We start from the raw sequence: 24,286 nt of genomic DNA, 5'->3' as shown, positions 1-24,286 counted from the left end.
GGCAGGAGGGGGAGGAAGGAGGGGAAGGGGAGGCCCTTCCCGCCACCCCCGCCGCGAGTCTGCACAAAGGCGGGCGCCGGGGCGGGCTGCAGGGCCAGGCTCGCGCCGCGTGCAGGGCAGGGCAGAGGCGCTCGCGCGACCGGGACGGGCACGTGCCCAGCGCCGCGGCCGCCCCCGCTCGGTGCCCGGCGGCGGAAGGGGGCTCGGGGGGCGGGCACATGCGTAGAAGCGGCGCAGCCGGGCGGACACCCTCCCATCTTGGGCGAGCCTCTGTTCGCAGCGGGCGCTCGAGCGGCGCTGGGCGGCGCGCGGAGCGCCCGGGGCAGCGTGCGCCCCATGGCCCGGAGCGCGGCGGCGGCTCCGCGCTTGGGCGGCGCGTGCTGAGCGCGCCCCGCTCGGGGGCGCCGGCCATGGCCGCGGGCGGGCGGGGGGTGGCCGAGCCGTAGCCGCGGCCACAGCGCCCTCGCGGGGGACCCGGCCGCGGCCATGGGGCGCCTCTGAAGCCAACGCCGCAGGGGCGCCGCCGGGGGATCATGGCCCTGCGCAACCTGTGCTCCGTGCTGGAAGGTAGGAGCGGCGGCGGGCAGCGGGCGCGGGGGCCCGGGGCGCTCCCGGCGCGGCCTTGGGCCGCCGGAAAGTTTTGCGGGGTGGGAGCCGGGCGGGAGCGACTCCCCTGCGGGCGGGCGCGAGGCCGCGGCGGGCAGGGACGGGGTGCCCGTTGGTGGAGCGCGGTCCGCGTTGAGCAGCCTGGGCAGAAGGAACCGGGGGCTCCCGCCGGCGCCTCCCCGCGGGGCTCCGGGCTCTTGCTGCAGCTTGCGCGGGCGCAGGGGACAGGAGCCGGGAGGGCTCCGGACGCGACCCTGCCCGCGCCGAGCTGCGAGCCGAGCGCTGCGCGCGGAGCCCCGCGCTGGGGACGCCGCCAGCCCGGCCTGCCCGGCGCGAGCGGCAGCGCTGCCCCAGCGGACCCGAGCCCTCAGCAGCCTTCCTCAGTTACTCCATTCGGGGGTGTTTGCGCGCCTGCTCGCGGCATTTAAGCCACAAAGCCGCTGCGCAGAGAAGTGTTTCTATCTGAGCTGCCCAGTACCAAAGTTGCAAAGAGCCTCTATTAAATCCAGCATGTTTCCTCAGCCCATGTAATCCCCTGCTCTTAGTCTGAAGGACAGATGCCTTGAGGGTTAAAGTAAATATTTTAAATTCATTAGCATAATAATTAGTAGAAGATGCTGATTGTCAGTGAGTGGCAACTTGTAGGCATGAGCCGTGTGCTGCTTCGGACACTGCAGGAAGATGGGGTTTGCTTGGGGAAGTGTTTAGATTTTTCTCGCTTTCTGTTAAAGTCACCCAGTTAGATGCCCTAAATCACCATAAAACAACATTAAAATACATCTGGAATCTCTGTTTAATTACCTCTACATATATTTAACTCCACTTCAAATGCTTGCAGTTCCTGAAAATGTGGTTGCACAGACTTGCCTGAGCAGACCTCACTGCAGTCTCTAATAAACTACAGTGTCCAGTTAAAAAGCAAAGTCCTTCCAAGAGAAGTTTTTTTTCTGATTTATAATGTACAAACCCCAGCGAACCACCCGTCAGTCAGTCGCTGTTAGTATGCTAACTGCATCCCTTGCCATGACTACAGAAACAACCTGTCATTATTTAGCATCATTCACTCCCTTTTATCTCCTCTTCACTAGAAGTCTTTATATAGTCAGATCATTACATCTAATCACAAAGAAAAAGGCTTCCTATAAATAGACATGCGATTTAACCCTCAAAGGAGACAATTCCAAGGAAGTCAGTGGAAGCTTCCGTATTTGAGGAGTCGTGTCCTGCAAGCTGTTTAAGCCTTTATGAAGACTACCTACAGCAATAGTAATATTTTTCCTCCTTACAAATAGCTTGAGTTGTTGGGGAATTCTATTTGTACATATCTGAAGAGCCATCAACCTCAATATATTGTGGAAAAATAATGCTTCTTTTAATATATTTAGGAACAATTTTATCTCCTTAACATGACATGTATATGATATACATGTCTGGCATGCACAAAGCTTTTATTTTCTTTTGACCGCATTTCCCAGGGCAGAAGCAGGCCCATGATAGTCAGTTTGTGATAATCCGCATTTCTTATCTTGTCTCAGGTCTCAGTATCTCAGTATTAACATTTCTCTGATTATTATTGCCTCATCCATAGTGTTAGGCACAAACTTGCAGAAGTGCACCGAGGCCCATCTGGCACCGGCTCCCAGCCCCACTTCAGACCCGGCCATGCCGAGGGACGCGATGGGCCCCGTGGCAGCGCGGAGGCTGCAGTCATGCTCGCTGCCAGCTTTGCTGAAGCACAGCCCAGCCAGGGCCCACCTGCTTTCTTAGGAATAGTTATAAACTACCATTTTTTTTTACATTTAAAGGCAAAGCATTTGCTTCCCAACTTCAGTTCTCAACGGGATTGGAAGCACCACTAGGAACAAACTGCAATAGTGCTACCACACTAAGACACTAAAACCCCATATTTCATAGGAAGGGAAAACAGAGCCCTTCTTAATAAAGCCGTGGTTTAGTTATGCTTCAGAATGAAATATTTACCCGTATTTCACCATATCTCTTACTCCACCAAATGTTTGGGTAAATCGTGTTCCCATTCTTTAAAGCTATTCCCTCTTGCCTTCTCATGTACAATTATTTGGATGTTTTTATCCAAATCTAAAACCACATCCTGACTGTGCATTAGTTTCAGCTATTTCAGTTATTATCCTGAAAAGCCCAAAACAATGTTGTGCTTCTTGTCCAGGTATTTCAATAAACAGCCAGTGCTAAACCAAAACACGGCCACCCTGACAGTTGACATCTGCAGTCTTCCAAGGAGCACGGAACTATTTCCAACCCTGGCAGGTTGCAAGAATGTGAACTACTATGATTAACTTCCTGCCATTCTGCTCAGCCCTCTCATTTGCATTTTGGCATGATTTTAACAGCTAATTTCTCACAAACAAGTAGTGTTAGGAAGTAATGCTTCCTTCCACATAAAAGCTAGGAATTATACCCTCCTGTTTCCAAAATGAAAAAAACGTAAAAAACAGCCCAAGAAGCTGAAAGCAAGCAAAGAAATGCATAATTTAAAAATGTATTCACATTTTCATGATTTTTTTCCCCCACTGAAACCAAAAGCAAGGTACTGGTTATAGAAGCTACAGTAGTTCTCGTGAAGACAGTATCAGATGCAAGTCCGAATTTATTTTACCTAAAAGCTGTCACTAATTATGACCTTCTCTGCAGCAATCAAAAATGCTAAGCACCAATCAGCTTGCACTGAATTAAGCAGAAGCAACTGTAGAACAGGCTCGAAAAAGCTGCTGTGTTGCAAACAAATAAGGTATCTGGTTTCTGTGTCCTGCTGATAATGAGTATACAAACTCAGTATCCAAAAGTGTCCCACTTGCAGAGTAGCTTAGCTTCAAAAGCATTAACATTTCCTAGGGCACACTTAACAGTACTGCTATAACTTTTACAGAACAAGTTGGCTCTAAATATATTAATTAAAAAGGTCAGTGTATAAATCAGGTATATAATTATAGTCAGAATGTAAAATAATATCGAAGCTATTGAATTATTTATCCCTATCTAATGAAAAAGATTTTCTGTGTCTTCCCTAAATTTTGTTTCACAGAGAAAGATTAAACATTACCCCCCAGAAATAAACTTTGCAGGCTATTCATCACTGAGGAGCTTGTCAGAAATTCCCAACACAGTTCACTGCAGTCGTAGCAGAAGCAGTTATTGGGGGGTTATTTACTCCCGTAACCAGTGACACGACAGTGGTGGACACGCTCATCTGGACTGAAGCAAACGCTTCTCCACAGGGTCTTGGATACAACCAGGGTTCTAGCACTGCAGAAAAGCTTGCTGCTCTCCTGCCCTGTGCACTCCAGTTGGTTTTTTAATAATTTAAACACCCGTAGTCTTGGACAGCTTACCTAGCTTGCTACCTGTCTTGATACATGACTGACAACTGCTCCTGAAGCTGACTGGGCTACAGGGAGTGCAAGTTTTTTCATTAATAATTAGCAATTAACGTTTAATGAAAAATTTCCTCAATCATCTCTGTGTTTCACTCCGTTTTCTGGAATTACAAAGCAGATCCACTACGTAATAGGAAAAAGCAACCAACTATTAAAGTGCCTATCATGAAACACCTCCTCCTTTAGCATGCAATAAAATCCATGAACAGTCTCTCTTCAAGGGACTGAGAGTGAGGAGCTAGAAAAAGAAAACCATTTATACTCTTTAGGCAAATTGCTCTCAGACATGACAGAAGATGACAGCAGTACTCCCAAGATTTAGCAATAAGTAATCCCCAGGAAAGAGGTTCTCAGAATAGTCATGTACAGCAGGATCAGTCCTGTCCATTACAGGGAAATCTCAGTATATATATTTTGACTAGGTTTTTGAAACCCTCATCAAAATGGTTTGTACTTGCAGCCGCCTTGGCAATCTCTGGCAGCACGTGGCTTGGCAAGGAGGGGAAAAATAAAAAAAATACAGACCAGTACTTCTACATATAAAAAGGAAAGCTGCTATTTTAAAACTGCACAATGTTATTCTGGCAGAAGTTTTGCTGGCAGACATACCCAGGGATGGATTATAAGTATCAGGATGTGGAAAAAATGGAAAAATAAAACTACCTCTAACTGCTTATATATTTCTAATGGAAGAAGGGATCAGAAATGTTAAATGTTTTGAAAAACCTGGAGGGGACTGTCATAGATCTGTCCAAGCATGAATTGCTCTGCAGATGATTTTGATCAAAGGAAAGAGGGAGAACTGCATTTACTTCTTGAATCAGTTGACCTGATTTCTCTGCAGAAATATAGACTCCCAGTTTGTTTCTTTGGCAATCTTAAAGAGAGAAATCCCTATTGGAAACAGCTGGGGTGAGATGAAACTGTTATATCTGAGCACAGACCTGAGTGCGTTCAGACATCCTGCTGGCATGCTAAATGCCTGACAAGCTTTGGATCTCGGAGAGGCGCTAGAGTCTGTTAATAGCTGATGAAGCCCACTTCTGCTATCAGGCTTCTGAGAGGAGAATTAAAACTGGCTTGGCAGTTCCATTAGCATGGGTAATATTGCCTTGCCGAGAGCTAAAGCATGTCTTCCTCAATGCACACCTCCCTCCTTCCCTGTTGCAATCCTACAGCATATTCCAGGATCTTAAAAAAAAAAAAAAAAAAAAAAAAAAAAAAAAAGCAGCTCTAACTGGAGCTGTTAATAGGTTAATCCTAGGCAAGCAACTTCACTGTTCTTTGTTACTCATTTAAACAATTTGCAAATGTCCTTTTGAGGCCACAAGAAATAAGGGAGCATATACAGCCTGTAAGAACACACAGGATTCAAAAACTGCTGTGTTTTCTTCCTCAGCAATAAAATTGTTTGCCCTAAAGAAGCAAGAACAGATGCAATCCAATATTCCTTTTATCAACTTGTAAATGTCACCAAATGCTGGGAAGAGAGAAAAATCTCATTCCCCTTGGACTTTACAGTTGGTCTGTTCCTGAGCTGAAAACGCTTTGAAACTGAAATGCAATTAATTAACTTTCTAAAAGGAAAAGAGGTGACCATCTAGTTAGAGTTATATAGACTTCTCTTTTCCTTCCTGCACTCTACTTTGTCCATCTAAATTATAATATGTTTTTCATAACAGGATCTGAGAATTATTTTGAGTATGTGCATCATCTAATGTCATAGGAACTTCGTTGTGATCAGAGCCCTTAAAAGCAACTACAGCACAAATACTGATGGTGAGACAATATGAAGGGATATAGTATCACAAATGTCTTCAGTACATTAATAGCTAAAATTTAAGTGTAAACGTGGAAATTCATGGGATGCATATGTTGTGATACTGCTATTAGCTGTTACTGAAACTAGCATTAATTTTAGCACACTGGGCAAATTAGGAGCTAGGTTTAAGAGCAGTACATAGAAAAAGATTCTTTCCTATAAGGCAAAACGTGCTATGTAATTAAGATCAAGCACTATTCTAGGCTGCTATCTGCCAGAAAATAGCAAGCATTGTAGCTAGATTTTATAACATGCATGTTGCCAATTTACTGCCTGCTTGGCCTCGATGTATACAAGGTAGTGCCTAACCCAGGCAGCACAGCACCGAGCTCTAACATTGCTCTAAGCAATGTCTGTCATCTTTATTCCTAGTATTCTGACTGCCAGGGCACTAAGGATGTGTAATACTCCACATTATTTTTATTCTAAGAACTGGAGGAATTTTTCACATTTTCCTCAGTTCTACGTGACTGCTTCCAACTTGTTTCTGTGCTTGCCCTGCACGCCGAGTTCCCCAGTGTCATCACTCAAGTAAGACCCTGCTCTCAAAGCCACTCTGCAAATCTACTGCGTTCTCACTGTACATGAGGATCCCTAGAGCGTGCCGAAAAGGCACAAGGAAGACATACCCTTCAGAGCTGAGAGCAAAACTGTATCCCATGAAATCTGAAGAATGCATCTTGCCAGAAAATACAAGCATATGTCAAATTTGCAGCCTAAAGCACTTGTTTTCCTAAGCAAAACACTGATTTCTTACTGTTGGCTGAGAATTCTTTTACTATAAAAAGAGAAACTATCTACTTTACTCCAATTTTTACAGAGAAATAGGTGCCAGCCATTTGTGAATCTCTTTATAAGTCAGTAAACAAATTGATTTTTTTTTTGGTCATATTCATTTTGGGGGAATATTAAGAAATGCCTTCAAAAAAAGCCTTGAACCTCACAACAATGTGTGTTTTATTACACTGGTTCAGGTGATTCTTTTATATTATTCCATAAGCCTATTATAAAAACTGAGTAGTAATAATGATTGCAATATATTGTTAGTGTCTTCACCCTTAAAAATTTAAACAGCTGTCTGCAGGCTATGTGATCTAAAATATTTCATGCAAAGGAGGGAGAAAAGGACAAAGATCCTTTTAAAAACAGAGACAGAACCTTGCAGCTTTTAAAATTTCTAATTAATCTTCACACAGATAAAAACTATCAGAGCTTTAAATGGTAGTAAAAAATTATGCACCATACTTCATGGAATAAGAATCTGTAGCGAATACCAGATTAATGAATGAAAAAGTCCCCCTTAGTTCGTCTGCCTCAGTGGCGCTGCTGCTGCTCACTTGACGACAGCTCTTCTGCAGTTTAGATGCCAGGCAGTAGATGCCAGTGGAACTTGGAGAAGCACCAACCTCTATTATCTGAGAGCTAGCCATGTGCAGGTCTGCAAGGCTGGGCTGCCACAGCTGAGTATCCTCCAGGATTCTCACCACGCGTGTCCGTGGAAAACAAACCAAACCAACCCGCCCTCCCCTGTCTGACGTCCGTCCTGTCCTGCACTGTGCTCTCTGCTTCCACCAGCAAGCCCCATTCAAATGCATTGTTTTAGACAGTTGTCCCCTCTGTCCTGTAACACAGTAAAATATGGACCTAATCTAGATTTTTTTTCCATACACACTAAAGAGCAACCATGTTATCACAGTGATAGGCTTAAGAAAAAGCAAAAAACGTACACAGAAGAGAGGCTGATGGAAGCAGTCCAAAAGGATTACAAATATTTGGCTAATTGTTCTTTTTTTCTTTTCTTTTCTTTTCAATCTGAATATTGACAGGCTTCATTTTCAGCCAAAAAAATTCCTATTTGCTGTCCCATACAGCAAATGTCACAGAAACAGACCCAGTTTAAGGCAATACTAGCTCAGCCCTCTCACAAAGAGCAGGTGCAGCTCTCGCCACCCTTTTGCTAGCAATGCCACAGAGATAAGGACAGCCCACATACAGAATATTAATCATCGAGACACCTCTTTTCTTCATTTTACTATTATGAGGGATAAAAGCAATGGCTAAAGAAAAGCTCTTAAACATTTAGTACCTGGGCTGCTTTGAATACATCTTAAGCATCTTTGACTGCATGAGAAGGACAGGCACTGCTAGAGAAAGACAAGAGATGGAAGAGGTTAAAAATGAAGAGGAAAAAAGGGCAGAGGGACAAAGAGAAGGTGGCCTGTACTTATTATACCCACTCAGCCATATAATATGACAAAAAAAAAGGCAGTAAGACAAATATTCAGCCCATTTATCTGCTGTAATTGCCTGCATATCCACGCTGTTCTGCAGGAAACATGTACTGTTCTTTTGCACTTGCACAGATATACACAGCTCTGGACTATTTATAGAAACAGCAGAGGCTTTAGTGAAAAAAAAAACAGATTTTTTAAAGTCCTTCTAGGAAGCTTGTTTCTGTATCTGCTTCATTTTGAAATGGGAAGCCACTGAATAGCGTAACTGAGTATCTTTGCTGCTGCTGTCTGTCTTTGGAGGAGAAAATGGCCATTGAAGTAAATATAGATAAACTCAGATACCTGATGACATTTTTAAGATGAAAAGAAGAAAAAGGTATACCTAAGAGTTTGCCATAGCAGATAACTATACTAAAATACAGGGGAGTTATTATCTGATAATGACTAGCTGTGTCAATGTTAGTCATGAAAATATTGATTTTCCTTATACTGGGTTTCTGTACTTGTTTGCTTTGTTTCAGAAAAAAAAAAATCATGGTGGGAAGCAGTACAACAAATTATAAAGTGGCATAAATTGCTTTGAGATTATTATGTCCGTGCAAAATAGGGGCTGGGTATACCACTGCATTATCATCTATTTTAACAATTCATTATAATCTATTGCACTTAAACGTGGGCCCTTGAATTTCACGATTGAAACAAAGGATCTGAAAAAATAAACTGAGGGAACTTTGGAGCAAACACACTTGTGTGCTTCTCTCCCAAGGGAAAAAGTACTTGGTGAGAAAAGCCTCATAACCACATAGAGTCTATGGACAGGCCAGTGTGTCGGTGCTGCGCAGCATCGCTGCCAGCAGCCTGCAGGGACAGCCCTACCCACGCTCTGCTCTGTGCTCTGCAGGGGCTCCAGTGCTCTGATTACTTCTTACGAGCCACAGAAGTCTTTCATATGCATGTTATGTATGTGGAGTTTTATTGTAAATATGGTTCACTACAGCAGTCAAACATCTTGCTTCAGGATACTAAAATTATACAGAAGGTAGATTCCATTTACTTTTATAAAATGCTCGCAAGTTGATAGATATTCTGCATAAGATTCTTGAAGCTTTCTTAAGGAGTCTGGGGCCAGTACCAACAGTGACACTTGAACTGCACTAGTTTCCTAAAGCTGAAATTTTAAAGTAGTACATTAATTATTTTTGTATATTCTGATTTTGTTGTTGTTGTCGGTGATACCGGGATTTGCATGCATGAGGGCTGCAGAAGATGGTATGTACATTTTGTTTGATAACTGATGTTTTTCCTGTCCAACTTTTCTCATCAGTGCTGCTGGTAACAATTCTTGTAGTGGAAGGAATTGCTGTTGCACAGAAGACACAAGGTACAGATTTGGGTTGATGACTTTCTTTCAAAAAATGTAACAGTTTTATCATTTTGAAATAAGTTAAATAAGTCAAAGAAAGTATTTGTGTTCAGGTACTAATAGCTTTTCAATTGAAAAAATGAATCTCAGTATTTTTTCCAACTGAACATGCCCATGGTTTAGATACATACACAAAAAAAAAATGAAGCTCACTCACCCAGTTAAAATTTTAAAATTTTTAGACCTTAAAGGTGGGAAGAAACACCACAGAATTTCACATTTTCTGCATCTGACAAGTTTTCTGCAGCTTTTCAAACAGTCCACCCACAAACATTTCTGAATCCAGTGCCTCCCCAGAGAGGAAGGCAACAGTTGCAGAAATCTTATTTTTTCATATGTGGGAATAATCCATACATAGGAGAGAAACTGGCACCTAGAGCACTTTCTTTATAAATATATGGAGGAGAGACTGAGCTTCCCTGTATACAGGAAGGCTGCCGAGATACCAGGGAAAGCTGCTGCTACACCCAGAGGCAGCCAAGCCCCTTCAGCAGGTCTCTCTTTGCAAAGGTCTCCAGGGAAGGCTGCCTAAGTACAAACAACATCCTGAGAGCCCCTCTGTGGGACTTAGGGAGCCTAGCAGAAATGGAAGAGCTTGTGTCTCCTTCTCTGCAGCTTTCTAAGAGAAAAGGCAGAGACACTGTACACGAATGTCAGGGGGATCACACTGTTTCTAAGCCCTTTCTCTGGGGAAAAGGGAAGCCAGACTACGAAAGCTCCTGCAAATGCTCTGCCGTGGCACAGTACCTTATTGAACTACATGAGTTCAGCCAGAAATCATATTTCAAAAGCCAAAATCATTTAGAAGAGGGCTTTGATCTTAAACAAGACCCTTAGCTACCAGTACAGCTACAGCTGTACAGCTATTTGCTACCTACAGCAAATAATTTTACTTCATTAATTTCCATTGCTGTATTTAGTGTATTCGCATATTATCTGCATTCAGTAGACTAACAAATTCCTGTAAAGAAATACTCAGCCTAAGGGTCATGTATTTCAGTAAACTCTGTTACAAATATTTTGCATTATATCTGCATAGGGATGGAAAAGAAGTGGGCCATAAAACAGTGCTGCTGTCATCACAGTGGCTGGCAATATCTGACTGAGAAACAAGAGAATCAAGAGTTAAATTCATTTGGGTAAAAATTACTTCCTCTCTTCCCATTTCCAAGGATTACTGTACAGATCTCATACTCCAAAAGAAAGATTTCTTCTGGATATATCACATTGCTAAATTAAACAAAATGATTTTGCTAGCTAAATATCAACATATGCAGCAAGAGATTTTTCAACCAAAACACACTTCTTTTATATACTATTGCTCTACATAAATGTTTTTCTTTGCAATACCAACTTTGCATGCTTGCTGCAGACATCTGATTATGATATTTTTTCCTTTAAGGTGGGCAAAATATTGGAGTGAACCGCATTCCTCCCACCCAGTGTGATAACTGGGTACGGACAAGTAATGGAGGACACTTTGCTTCGCCAAACTACCCTAATACGTACCCGCCGAATCAAGAGTGTATCTATATCTTGGAAGGTACAGGCTCCATTTCTGGTCTCTTGTGCAGGAATTACTGTCCAACATGGAACTGTTAAGACTGTCATTTTACTTTACAGCTTAATTGTTACCTTATTTTCAGTTTTGATGTTGCTGATAATAAACTGTAAAAGACGGTTGAAGACCATCTTCAGCATTTACCACAACATACTGTATTGCTGCAGGGCCATCTCACAGGCAGAAAGCCTTTATGCTGTCTTTTATTAACAAAAAAGACACACTTGACTGGCACCATAGCACTTTACTAAAAATACACAGGTTTGTTAGCACTACTGAGGTCACTATTAAAATTATATGACAAGGACAAAAAGAAAAAATCATTAACGAGAAAAAACACATTCTAGTGGGAGTATCCTGGATAAAGACTTCAAGACTTGGGCACTAATTCCTTTCTCTCTTATTAAGATGCATCCAAAAAAACACTGAAATTGGCTAAAAACACTAGTCAGCTTTTCCTCAGATTCATATCAATTAATTAGAATATTTCAAGTAACGTGTCAGTGAGGTTTTACTTCTGCAGTCTTATACTTAATACCTTACTCTGTCTTTACATAGGCCATCATTTTTGTTGGTGTGCTTGCATTTCTAGAGCTTTGCATATTCCCTGTAACAGAATGCCCAGTAGAGCAGCCAGCCCGTCCAGCCTGAGCACTGGGACATACCAGGCCATGGCTGGAGCTTCTTTGTGCAAGGCAGTTGCCACGGGGCACAGATTCAGCTACTTCATCTTCACAACAGAGCTAAGATGTGGTTCTTCCTGCAGACCACTGCCAATATGTGCAAATTAAGAGACACACCTTTTTATCTTGCTATTTGGAGGTTCTCTTTTCATTGTTATGATATCTTCATATGTATTTTATATAACTTCCTTTAATATTTTGCTCATTTTTTCTATGCCAGCTGCTCCAAGACAAAGAATTGAGTTGACCTTTGATGAACCTTATTACATAGAACCCTCCTTTGAATGCCGGTTTGATCATCTGGAGGTTCGAGATGGACCTTTTGGTTTCTCCCCTCTCATTGATCGTTACTGTGGTCTCAAAAGTCCTTCACTAATTAGATCAACAGGGAGATTTATGTGGATCAAGTTTACTTCTGATGAGGAACTGGAAGGAAAAGGATTTCAAGCAAAGTACTCATTTATACCCGGTAAATAAATCTGTACTTTCCTAGTGAAGAATCCTGTTGTTCGTAGCTGTCCCACCACTGGTGGGAACAGCAGGAGCATTTACATTAAACCTTGAAGTTATTTTCTAGCATTCATAGCCCTTGTAATTCATGACTTCTTTCTATTACAGATCCTGACTTCACTTACCTGGGAGGCATTTTAAATCCCATTCCAGGTCTAGTATTACACTATCAGTATTTTATGAAATTATATGAAGTTTTTAATCAATATCACATTGCATCTGACAGCAAGTTGTATATTCTCTCTAGACTGCCAATTTGAGCTCTCAGGAGCTGATGGAATAGTACGTTCCAGTCAAGTAGAACAAGAAGAGAAAACAAAACCAGGACAAGCAGTTGACTGCATATGGACAATTAAGGCTACTCCAAATGCTAAGGTTAGTTTCATTCATATAATTCAGTATATGATGGGCTTCCAAGTCATTAGTAACAGGTAATAGGTCATTAACTACGATTTGCATAATGTCTTCCTTTCACTAAAATGAATTATGTATCAGTGGCTTAGGAAATCCAGATAGATGCTTGTTCCTGAATTTAAACTTACGCAGCAGATCCACTGCTGTTTTCTTCCCAATATTTGACATTTAACATAGAAAATAAATCTGAAAAGTGCCTAGGAAACATTTTTCAAGGGCCTTTAACTTGATCTATTTTATGGGAAAAAAAAAAACTGCAGGCAAAAGTGCTGGCTGAAGTCTGACAAACGCCAGCAAACCTCGCTGCCATGGTTTAAAATTTTGCTGCCGGGGTTCTACTGGGCACTTTGTTCTGTTCAAAGTCAATAGAAGACATAGCTGCTCCTCACAGTCCTATTCACAATCTGGCACCTTAATTAAAACCTAGTTTCATGAGCCGTCTGAGATGAAATGCTTTATCTGGAAGTAACTAAGGCACCCTCTCTCCTTCTCTTCCAACTCTGCAGTGAGATCATGTAATCTTAAGTGCCATAATAAAATTTCCTAGAGCTTTCCTACCCAAGCCCTGAAGAGGCATATTAGATGTTAGAGCCAAAAAGTCAATGAGAGACACCAAAGTATGCCTTGTTAATTAATTACTTACAAGTTGCAGTGAAGAATATGTATATTTTTTCCCAATAAATCACTCCTTTGTGATTTTGCATCTGTGTGTTAATGTGAATGCCGCTGTTTGAATGTACCACATGCACATAAAAATCCCCAAAATACATTAAATACCATCGTCTGCCAAGACCGCAAACATGCTCTATGCTTTCTTGCATAATCCTAAGGGTTAACTGACCAGTCTTATTTTTCTACCTCCAAATTAGTACTAAAATAGCAACCTAAGCAAAGCTGATCAGAGAACAGGACAAGAAGGAAACTAAAAATGTATTAATGTACCTGAGCCTTTGAGGAAGTGACTCAACTCCCAAGTGCACTATGACAGACTAACTAATAGTAGCAATTCTTCCAGAAACAATAATAGAAGTTTTCTTTCTATATTTGCACTTGAGTGTACTGGATTTTGCTCTTAAGTATTTTAATAAATTATTGAATGTTGCCAGCAGGCAGAGTTGTAGTTGGGTCAGTCTTGAGATTAGATCATCATCCTAAATTATTCAGTTAAAACATTACAGGAAAATAACTCTTGGTATTCTGACAGTGGTTTCTCAAACTTCCATGCTGGCAGAATTACAATGATAAAATACAGTGCAGTCTCATGTGAAAAATCAACATGGAAAATCCTTGATTTCTTCACTTTTATTTTGTAATAACAGTAAAACTGTAAAACTGACACAACTGCAGCAATGAAAGGACTTTTTAAACTCCCCATAATATAAATTTAATAAATTACCTCCAATAATTACTCCAATAAATTAATCTACTAGTATAGCTTAATCAATATAATCCAAGAGTAAAGACCTTTTATATCTCTACTTGGACACCTGAAGTCTTAACCAGATCTGCTTGCCTGGCACACTAACCAGAAGGAGCTTTTCCTGAGCTGAGCCTTTTTTAATGAAATTTTTCTTCTGTTTTCATACACAGAATAGATCTATTAAAAGTGTGCTAATTTATTTTTAGCTTCCGTCATACTATCACAGCAGATATATAATGGCAATCCTTAAATGAAAATAATGAGTTTCAGACCAAACACCAGCCCCGCAGCTCACACCCACGCCCATGAGACATGATGTCAGTGGCAGACACGTTCTCGGCACAGCTGAGAATTTCTGCCAGTAAATCTGACAAAGACAGCGCCAAAAGAAAAGTATTTACTGAATATCACTTTGCACATCGTGATGCTGAATGCACACACACAAAGTCACAGGGGAAAATACCTACATATAACAAAGTGCTAGTTTCACAAACCCGGGCAAGATGAAGCGTGAGATACTACGGCACAGACTGCCCCTTCTCCCAGCACGTGCAAGGGGAAGTGCCAGCCTCTGTAAATCTCTGGGGAAAGGAAAAGCCAGACAGTACAGGTATTACCAGCCTTTTACTGGATTTTTAACTGTGTCTTTTAGGTGCATGGTGGGGAGAAATTGTGTTTTTTTCCATACAAAAGTGCTGGGTTTATTTTAGTGAAATCCTTACAACATAGTTTCACAGGGCTTTGGGAGTAGCTCAGATTAAAAACAAGATACAGCAAAAGGGCAGAAGAAAAGGTACTAAGCATGATGTATATCCAGCCTGTCTTCCCTTCCTCACAAGTTCAAGAGGAATTTGCAATTATTGCTATTAGGAAATTGCATGAAAAGCTGCAGCATGGCAAATGCTGTGAGCATTCAATGTATCACCTCAGAGGTAACTGTAAACTATATTTAGAACCAGCATAGTTTTAAGGATGTGCTGGAGACCCCATGGATTAGGGCCCGTGCACCCATGGATTTGGAGACCTCAGTCAGGTCTGCAAGTGGACAGAGGCTCCCTGACACAAAACAGATCCCTTTAAAGGGATTTTTTTTCTTTTAAGGATGGACTTTCCCCTGCTTTGGTGGCTCACTTAACGATCCCTTATTCAAGGAATATCTTATTCAAGATCTGCCAGTAAGCTAAGGAAAAGCAAAAGTCCTGTTTATGACTTGTGATGGAGACCATCCTTTCCCTTCCCTGACAGATCTATTTGCGATTTCTGGACTACCAAATGGAGCATTCCAACGAATGCAAACGAAACTTTGTTGCTGTGTACGATGGGAGCAGCTCTATCGAGAACCTCAAGGCCAAGTTCTGCAGCACAGTAGCCAATGACGTGGTGCTGCAGACAGGCACCGGCGTGGTGCGCATGTGGGCTGATGAAGGCAGCAGGCTGAGCAGATTCCGAATGCTGTTCACCTCCTTTGTGGATCGTAAGTAGATTCTGAGGTACCAGTTTGTCCCATCTCTTTCAGGGTTCCTCAGACACTTAGGGAAAAGCATTAGCTGCCTATTATGCAGCAGGAACACACCAAAAAAAAAGCGGTGTTTCTGTTTCCTTTATGTACAGATACGTGAATTAAATACTTGCTATGGTGCTGTTATGAGCACTGGTTCTGAGGAAAGGCTTTCCTTCTTGGTCAGAGGGATTAATTTCCACTTGAATTCAGTAATAATGCAGCCTCAGGCCAATTCTCACTGAGCTCTACAGCAATCTCAGACCTACTTAAAAGACAGCAGGACTAAAGGGCCCTCTCCCAGTAGCCATCAGCTTCCACTTCGGTGCCAGAGACAAGCAGCAGCTCAAGGGTCAGAAGAAACTGCAGAGATCTGCAATACATTGGGGGAGCTGAATAAAGCATCTGACATTTAACTTCAGGAAATCAAAACTACTTTTGTGCTAAAGGTTAAGTTTTCAATAACTTTTGCTTGCAGAATAAATAGTACAGGTTTGGCTTTAAAGAAGTAACTCTTTTGACAGTACATCTGTAGCCAGTCCTGACAAAAATGCTGGTGACCGCTGTGCGGAAAAGCTCAAGTTACAGGTAACAGCCAGACTTTATGTTCTGTTCCATAACTGGTAAAGTTTAACAAAGGATAAAAATTACTTTCTGTAAAATACTCTTTCAAGAGCAACAACAAGGAAAAATATTGTATTGCCTGCTTTATGTACATGACAGTAAGAAACAATGGAGTCCTTCTAAAAATGATCTAATATTTAACATAAAATAGGTTAAACAGGTTAACCTAAAATAGGTTAGATGATAAAAATAGGGCTCAGTAAACTAAAGCAGGGTTTAGTAGGTATTTTATACTGTGATTTTTTGTAAGTACCACCTTTATGCAGTGCTTGCTTGCTGAGCTTCTAATTGCTTTTCCACTACTTTTTATTTTTCAAGGTAATTATCAGTATCAGCGATAGTGTAAGTAATTCCAGCTTTCAGTCAGAAAGAGCAAGAAATTCTGCCAGAGGAGTTATTGATTTATTCTACAAATATTGATTTGAGTATAAGAGGTTGAAACAATGACTGCTCCAAAGGTTAGATAACTTGTTGAAATTTAAGATTTTTACAGTGACTCAGAAGTCATTGCCAAAAGAAAGTCATCAGTAATGTGTGGTTGTTCTTATTAATCTTTTAGTCTGACATACTGTCTTTCTGTTTTCTCAAAGGATAATTCAAAAGTATGGGTCTAAAAAATGTTTCGTTTATTTTTAAATAATTGAGTGCTAAGTAAAATTTTCCAGTTGAAAATAGTGAATCCTTGCTTATCTTTTTTTTTTCTTCAGATCATTAAGCTATTTGTAATTATGGACCATGAAAACAGTCAATATTTCTGAAAAGATTTACATAAATGAACCAACTGTGCATGAGAGACACTTCACACATACGTGGTGCTGCTTGCAGATTTGACAAAGTAATTTAGCTAACAGCAGTGTTAGAAATCAATGTATCTGATTTCTGGCTTGAGTCGATACATGAATAATGCTAGATAGTAACAACACTGTGAACACTGCACCAGTCATAGGAAGCAGCTACAAGAGAAGTCCAGCTGTTACTGAAATCGTGGCCTGGACCCTGTCAGAGAGACTGTTACTGAAATAAAGTGCATGTGTCCACCTTCATGGACATGCAAACATAAGCCAGTAAAGAGACTATGCAGGAACATAAACTTCATATTGTCATAGGGATAAGCCATAAAGAACACACTATGTATATTATACAACACCCTGCAGACTTTTTTTTTTTTAATGTGAAGAACATTCAGAGATGCTTAAAAGTCTTCTTTAGAGGAACTTTCTAGTTAATTTATTTCATCAAATTTTGAACTATAGATGGACAGATAAAATGCTAAATTGTGCTCTCTCTCAATCCCTGCATTAGCTCTATTAGCAAGACGTAAGAGCTTTGCTTCACAGGAAGGAATGACTTTTATGCCTCCAGTTACTGAAATGTCTCACAATTACTGAAACACAGCTCTGTGCAAGCTGAAATCTGATTTGTCTTAACATATTATTGGACTCTAAAATGCAGATGTTCAGGGAGTGCTTCAGAACCAGCTATGCCATCTACACAGCAGATGTACAGCAGATTAAATAAATATATAATTGATGGGGGGCATGTGATTTCTAAGTATTTTGTTTTTAAAGACAAGTATTAAAGCCTTCCTTCATCAGCTGCATTGGATAACAATCTCTTTCTGCTACCCAGTTTAGGTAGGAAAATTTTGTTTGTAGAATGGATAATACATCTGAAAGCAACCAAATGAACATAGAGTAAACTAGCTGATAATGTGATATGTTCAAGGAACCTCACATTTAAACTGCAAAGGAATAAATAATGCATATGCCTATTAATATAATAGGAATTTACTGTTTTGGGGCAATGTGTGAGTTTTGGAAATCCTAATATTGTCTCTCTCTTCTTTTCCACAGCTCCCTGCTCAGGCAGCACGTATTTCTGCCATAGCAACATGTGCATCAATAATTCTTTAGTCTGCAATGGCATTCAAAACTGTGCATACCCTTGGGATGAAAACCACTGCAGAGGTGAATACAATGCAAAGTATAACCTTATCCAGCACGGTCCATTTGCCTTTCAAGAAAATAATGAAATGTCTTTGCCTAAAAATATTCCTAAGACAGCAGTTCTGTTAATCTCAGGAAGGTGTTTCAAATTCTTCATTTAAACTCAGGAGGCATATGAGCATTGTGAAGATTGATCCTACTACTTTATAGTTAAAATCTTTGTTCCTCTTCAAAATATACTTTTTATTTTAAAAGGACATTAGCTTCACAAGAAATAGAATATAGTGTCTGCCAGGTTGCACTGGACCCATTCCTGAAATTCAAACAAAACAAGTCTTATATGGACAACTAATATCATATTAGAAAAAGTGGTACAGTTGGAAAGAGAAAGACAAACCTCCAGGCAGAAAAGGCCTTTTTTTAGGTCTGAAATCTTCAGATCCGAAACTGTAATCTTCAACACTAAGTACAATTCTAAACATTTGTTTGATTTTAACATGTTAATCATTAAGACAGAGAGTGTATGTTGTGTATGTATACACATATACACATGTATGCACTTGTGTATACACATGTATATGCTGTTGTGTATGGAGACTCTGTGTAGCATCTAGGGTTTTTTTTTTCCCAGTGAATATTTTAGATTCTATTAGCACCAAATTCTTTTAGTCACTGGGACAAGTACTTTTGCAGAACAGGAAACTGGAAAAAATTGTCTTCAAAGAGGTTTGGGAGTATGGGAAACCATCTTAACCTGATGCTGCCATCTTGTGTGTTTTCATAAGAAGTGCTGCCCAGCAGTGCCGAGGGATTTGGGTTGGGTTGATTTGGCTTTTTATCCTTCCCTACTGATTTTATTAGCGGGCTGCTACAGTCGGAAGGTACCGGACCTGCCGGCACTGAAACAAGATCAATGCAGCTGCACGCCAGCAGGGCCACTCTGTTTCCAAAGCAAAGACTAGCAGCAGAGTCAGTCATACATCACTGCTGTTAGAACATCTTACTTTAAAAAAATAGATAATTTTAGCACATGGTAATTAGAATATATCTTGATGTACTTTGACACATTATCAAAAAAGTGAAGAACAATACACAATATTAATCCCCACTTTTTCTTTCCAGAAAAGAAAAAGGCCGGATTGTTTGAACAAATCACCAAAACTCACGGAACAATCATAGGCATCACATCAGGAATAGTTTTAGTTCTTCTCATTATTTCCATTCTAGTGCAAGTGAAGCAACCTCGCAAAAAGGTTATGGCTTGCAAGACTGCTTTCAATAAAACTGGTTTCCAAGAAGTATTCGATCCTCCACACTACGAACTGTTTTCACTAAGGGACAAAGAAATTTCTGCAGATTTGGCAGATTTATCAGAAGAACTTGAAAATTACCAGAAAATGAGACGCTCCTCCACAGCTTCTAGATGCATTCACGACCACCACTGTGGCACTCAGGCCTCTAACATAAAACAAAGCAGGACAAACCTCAGCTCCGTGGAGCTTCCCTTCCGCAACGACTTTGCGCAACCTCAGCCAATGAAAACGTTCAATAGCACATTCAAGAAAAGCAGTTACACTTTCAAGCAAGCGCATGACTGCCCCGAGCAAGTCATAGAAGACAGGGTTATGGAAGAGATTCCCTGTGAAATCTATGTCAGAGGACGAGAAGATACTGCACAAGGTTCATTATCTATCGACTTTTAACTTGCTAACGAAGGTGATAACCATGTACATATAGGATGTTTGTGTATATAATGACAGTGTATATATTTAAAATGTACCATAGGCAGCGTGTGAGATGCACACACTTTTAGCTTAATTGTATTTCATTAAAAGAAGTCTTCATAACTTAACTATTGTTGAAAACCAGTGGACTCCCTCCAATCTTACCAAGATTCCTATACAGTTGAGCGACAAGAGAGGCTTTGCATGGAAATTGTCAGGATATGGGGGGGAAATTAACCAATCATTGGTCACTGACAGCAATGGCTACTACCTGCCTCTTCCCATCCATTCCCTTCCTTTGATGTCTGCTTTTCAGGACAATTTTAACACCTTCGTTACATAAATAAAAGTGGTTAAGTGCACCACACATATGTCAACATAGGTGTCTTATTGTATTTGTCAAATTGAAGATAGAGTTGCTGTGTTAAGTGCCAGTTAACACTCAAGAATTATGTTACAGTGATCTGTTTCACCTTGTCTGCCATTTATATTGCCTAAGATTACTGCCTTTTAGCAATATTTTAGCTTAAGTTGTATTAATTTTAGTACCTTTGGGAATATATAAACTTTGCAGCTTGTGATTAAAACTCAACTAGGTTCTCAAATGGTATTCTAGATACAAATTTATACAAAAACAGATGTTTTGCTTCCAGAAGGCTTACGATGTTATAAGATCCTACTATTCTTTATATACCCTTGTAACTCCACTGATTTCACAGCTCTTCAGTTAGAAAAAAATATTGTTCCTGTGTTTTCCAAATACTTGCATAAAAAGACTGCACTGTGCATTTGTCTCTTAAAATAGCCTTGCACTCCTCATGGAGCTCCTCTTCTCTATTGAAGGCAGTGCTAGATACTTCAGGCTCATGTCCTACTTGCATGAAAAGAATGGCTTAGAGGCCTGTGGGATACGTGAGGATGCTGGACACAAGGAGAGATCACAAAGCAACTTGTATCATCCTTTTTTATGGCAACCTTCTTGAGCCCCTTGTTTCCACTAGCAAAATTGCACATTTCATACCTTTTTTAATGGTGGTTTTGACCTAATTTTAACATTTATACAATATAGAACAGTTTTTAAATATAACAATTCTCATTGTGATTTTTAGACTTTTTATATAGTTTGATACTGTACAGACTATTTATTAAATCTAAGTCTAGCACCTGTACAGCAGGCTTGTTTCAGTGTCCATATTAGCAGCTCTGAATAACATTCAGTGACTGCTATACACATTGCAATTTGCCAAGAGTACTTTTAAGATGACTTCTGCATTAGCCTACCTTTTACTCCCCACTTTGTTTGGGTTTATTTTGGTATTTAATTTACATTTTCACAAGACATGACCTACGAGCTTGCAATCTCTGTTCACATCCTTTACTCACAGAGGTACGTAAAATCATAGTTAATGTGAAATATTTTTGTTGTGATGGTTATAGTCCAAAAAGTGCATCTTAAAATATGATCCTAGCAAGTGAAACGTTTTCTTTAAAAGAAAATATGAACATCAACTACAATCACTGAATTCAATTACAATGATTAAAAAAAAAAAAGATCTCACACCAGGCTTAGAATGTAATTATGTTAAAAAAACAGACACAGACAGAGAGAATTGGCCAGCACTGGAAATTCTCAGTGCTTTGTAACTTCAGAATTATTACAACTATCTGAAAGAAAGAACTTAATTGGAAGCTCATCAGTTAGGCCTGTAAGAGTGTGTCTTGGTGTCAGTTTTTGTGCTGGTCACAGATCGTATTTCATTTTGAAAGAATGAAGTAGGGTTTTTTACATATACTTCATGCAAAAGTTAAGTCTTCAAAACTTTAATTTTGATTTGGAAAAAAAAATAATTACAGCACTTCTTGACAGATTCCACTTCTCATTGATGTCAGTAATAAATTCCTCATTATGAACTATATGGCACGGAATGTTATTTGCGACAAACCCTTAACAGTTCCGGAAGAAATCATGTAGTTTCACATAGGTAATTCTAGTCTGTATGACTAACTCTTGTAAGTATTAGTATTTCATAAATAAGTTTTCTTTTCAAGGTATATTTGTCTGTGTAATAAAAGTATTCTGGCCCCTTTTGTCCCTAAATTATATTGACACTGAAGTGATACATATGTTGTAAGAACAGGAATATCCTTGCTTGCTTATTACAAGTAGGGTAAAATTAAGACTGAATCCATAAAATCTGAAAGGAGAACTTGTTTGTTTTATATGATAACATGAGAAACTATTAAAATAAACTTCCTTTTCCAGTATAATGAAATTCCCTTCAATTTGGACTTATCTCTGTTACTCTGAAATGTTTCAGCAATCACAGAAATACTAACTTATATTTAAAGAACATGAAATGTTCTTGTCTGGTATGAAGCCATGACCTTCATACTGAATAAAAATTACTCTGACACATTATAAACTTTACTCTCCTTCTTAACTAAATAAAGAAAAAGAATGGTTATGGATAGAGCTATCATTGACTTACAAGAAAAGCTACTTACTTGGTATGTATATACTTTATAGAATATTTAACAATTAAAAATAAAATTATTTTGTTTTTACTTAATACAGAAAATTCTGTGTATTAGCAGATCTCCCGAATTAAAAACAAAAAAAGGTCTTTCCTTATTTTCCAAACCAATTTAGTTATTAAATAAAATTGTATAAAGCCTGCCATTCAGTAATGATAATAACACTTAAATTGCTAAACTGTTTAAGTATAATCCTTTATCTATCAACATCACAAATGATACCACATAATAAGTACACATAATACTTGACAACTGTATCTCAGATGCCAGGAATAAATTACTGCTTGAAATGAAACAATTTCTGTTCATATAGCTACATAGAAACACATATCTAAAGCTTAATCTTCCTGTACTATCAGTCCCCTGTTCAAAATAAAACTTAGTCATTTTTACATGCCCTTGTTTCAAAGTTTATGATTTTTCAAAAGATACCTAGAATGCCTGCCAAAATAAGACTCCAAATCTGTGTCAAGATAAGCTGATTTTCTATTGAGATCATGCTGTTACAACTGTACATTAATTTGAAGCAAGAAAGGATTTTAAACCTTTCATAGTTGATTTATATTTTCAAAGTCAGGAATTTATAGCATCTATCTCAGCTTAGCAATAAAAAAACTAATATTTCCACAAATTCTGTTCCTGTAACTTCCAGTAGTAACCATGTCTGTATAGGATAAATCCAGCCTATGAATACACAAACAAATCACATGTTGACATATTCTAATGTGCAATTTTCTTTCACCATAGATGTGCAATGCAAGGGTATTTTCACATTCAAGTTCATTTGCTACACTCCATTTTGCAGAATCAGCTTAACAAAAATCTGTTTTCCATCTGCTTCATAGATCATCACCAACAAAAGACATTCGTGAATTCCCAACTTGTTCCCTCTTATCTAGCTATTGAAGATAATCCACCATATACGAGATAAAACAGCTTAATTTTCATAAGCCTCTCTGATCATACAGAGCCAAGCCCAGGGAGAAACAACATAAGGACTTGATGCCTTTGTATGTCTTTCACTTACCATCATGTAATTTATGGTAATATCTTTTATAATGAAGAAACCGATTCTGTTGGGAAAAAAAATGAAGTGTTACAATAAACCAAATAATATACACTTAATATACCTATATACCTCAAAATTTGCAGTTTTGAAACCTGAACCATACCTTCTGGGCAGCAAGGGCTGTCAATGCTGCCAAAGGAGGCACATCATATTTGTTTTTGGGGTTTTTTTGTTTGTTTGTTTGTTTTTTTCTCTGTATTTCTACTTCCTCTTCTTCCAAACCTAGATTTATTAGGATCTGTGAATTTTTAAATCTTATTTCACTGTATAAATTTATACATAGAAATATAATTTTATTATGCACATCTTATAGTGCAAATTTACTCTCAAAGTATGTGATCACCTACACAAAAATTGCTTCTCTTTTCCTTCCAGATATACTTATGGAGGCAAAAAGACATCGGCTTTAAATACAAAATGGGACATAAGCCCACTGGACACTGTATTTTGTAATGCAAAAGAACTCCCTATTGAGTGAAATCAAATTAATCTCAAGGTAATAAAGCATGCAATTATATTTAAGCAATATGTTAGGTTCCCTCACTTCAGTAAACACCTTCAATACCCCTAATAATTTGGCAGATGCCAGCTGTTAGCACTGAGCTAGCTGGATGGTAGTTATTATACCAATAGTTATTATATAAAAGGATGATTCAGTGATTAATGGGGGTGAGAAAGACAAGAAAATACTCTTTAAAGCAGTTATGAGAATAAAAGAGATTCTTAGAAATAAAACTCAAGTCTCTCAAACATGGTAATGAATTCTCTATTTATGAAAAACAAACAGACAAGGTACATAAGCAA

The 24,286-nt window shown here is 39.5% G+C and overlaps 1 protein-coding gene across 3 annotated transcripts; it reads left to right on the top strand.

The window, feature by feature from the left end:
• Positions 1-519: 519 nt before the first annotated feature.
• NETO2 (neuropilin and tolloid like 2) lies at positions 520-24,027 on the top strand. Of its 3 annotated transcripts, none has more exons than XM_026036532.1 (10): positions 520-567; positions 9,400-9,456; positions 10,901-11,041; positions 11,963-12,211; positions 12,361-12,405; positions 12,500-12,627; positions 15,332-15,560; positions 18,062-18,175; positions 19,277-19,834; positions 23,858-24,027. In XM_026036532.1, exons 1-10 carry the CDS (start codon positions 534-536, stop codon positions 23,890-23,892), a joined length of 1,590 nt encoding a protein of 529 aa, XP_025892317.1. In that variant the 5' UTR covers positions 520-533; the 3' UTR covers positions 23,893-24,027. The 3 variants fall into 3 exon arrangements, with proteins under 3 accessions (XP_025892317.1, XP_025892319.1, XP_025892318.1); XM_026036534.1 differs by having other exon boundaries at positions 19,277-19,870; XM_026036533.1 differs by lacking the exon at positions 23,858-24,027 and having other exon boundaries at positions 19,277-22,297.
• The last annotated feature ends 259 nt before the right edge of the window (positions 24,028-24,286 follow it).

The sequence above is a fragment of the Nothoprocta perdicaria genome, unplaced genomic scaffold (genome assembly GCF_003342845.1).
Source record: "Nothoprocta perdicaria isolate Ctin4 unplaced genomic scaffold, notPer1 scaffold_18, whole genome shotgun sequence".
Lineage (NCBI taxonomy): Eukaryota > Metazoa > Chordata > Aves > Tinamiformes > Tinamidae > Nothoprocta > Nothoprocta perdicaria.
This window is presented reverse-complemented; position numbering and strand designations above follow the sequence as displayed.

What these genes read in the sequence shown, in the direction of transcription:
- NETO2 (XM_026036532.1), top strand. Translation starts at nt 534, where the DNA reads ATGGCCCTGCGCAACCTGTGCTCCGTGCTGGAAG. An exon ending in AAAGTACTCATTTATACCCG is followed by an intron (nt 12,212 to 12,360) that starts GTAAATAAATCT and finishes TTTCTATTACAG; the next exon opens with ATCCTGACTTCACTTACCTG. An exon ending in ACGAGAAGATACTGCACAAG is followed by an intron (nt 19,835 to 23,857) that starts GTTCATTATCTA and finishes TTTTCCTTCCAG; the next exon opens with ATATACTTATGGAGGCAAAA.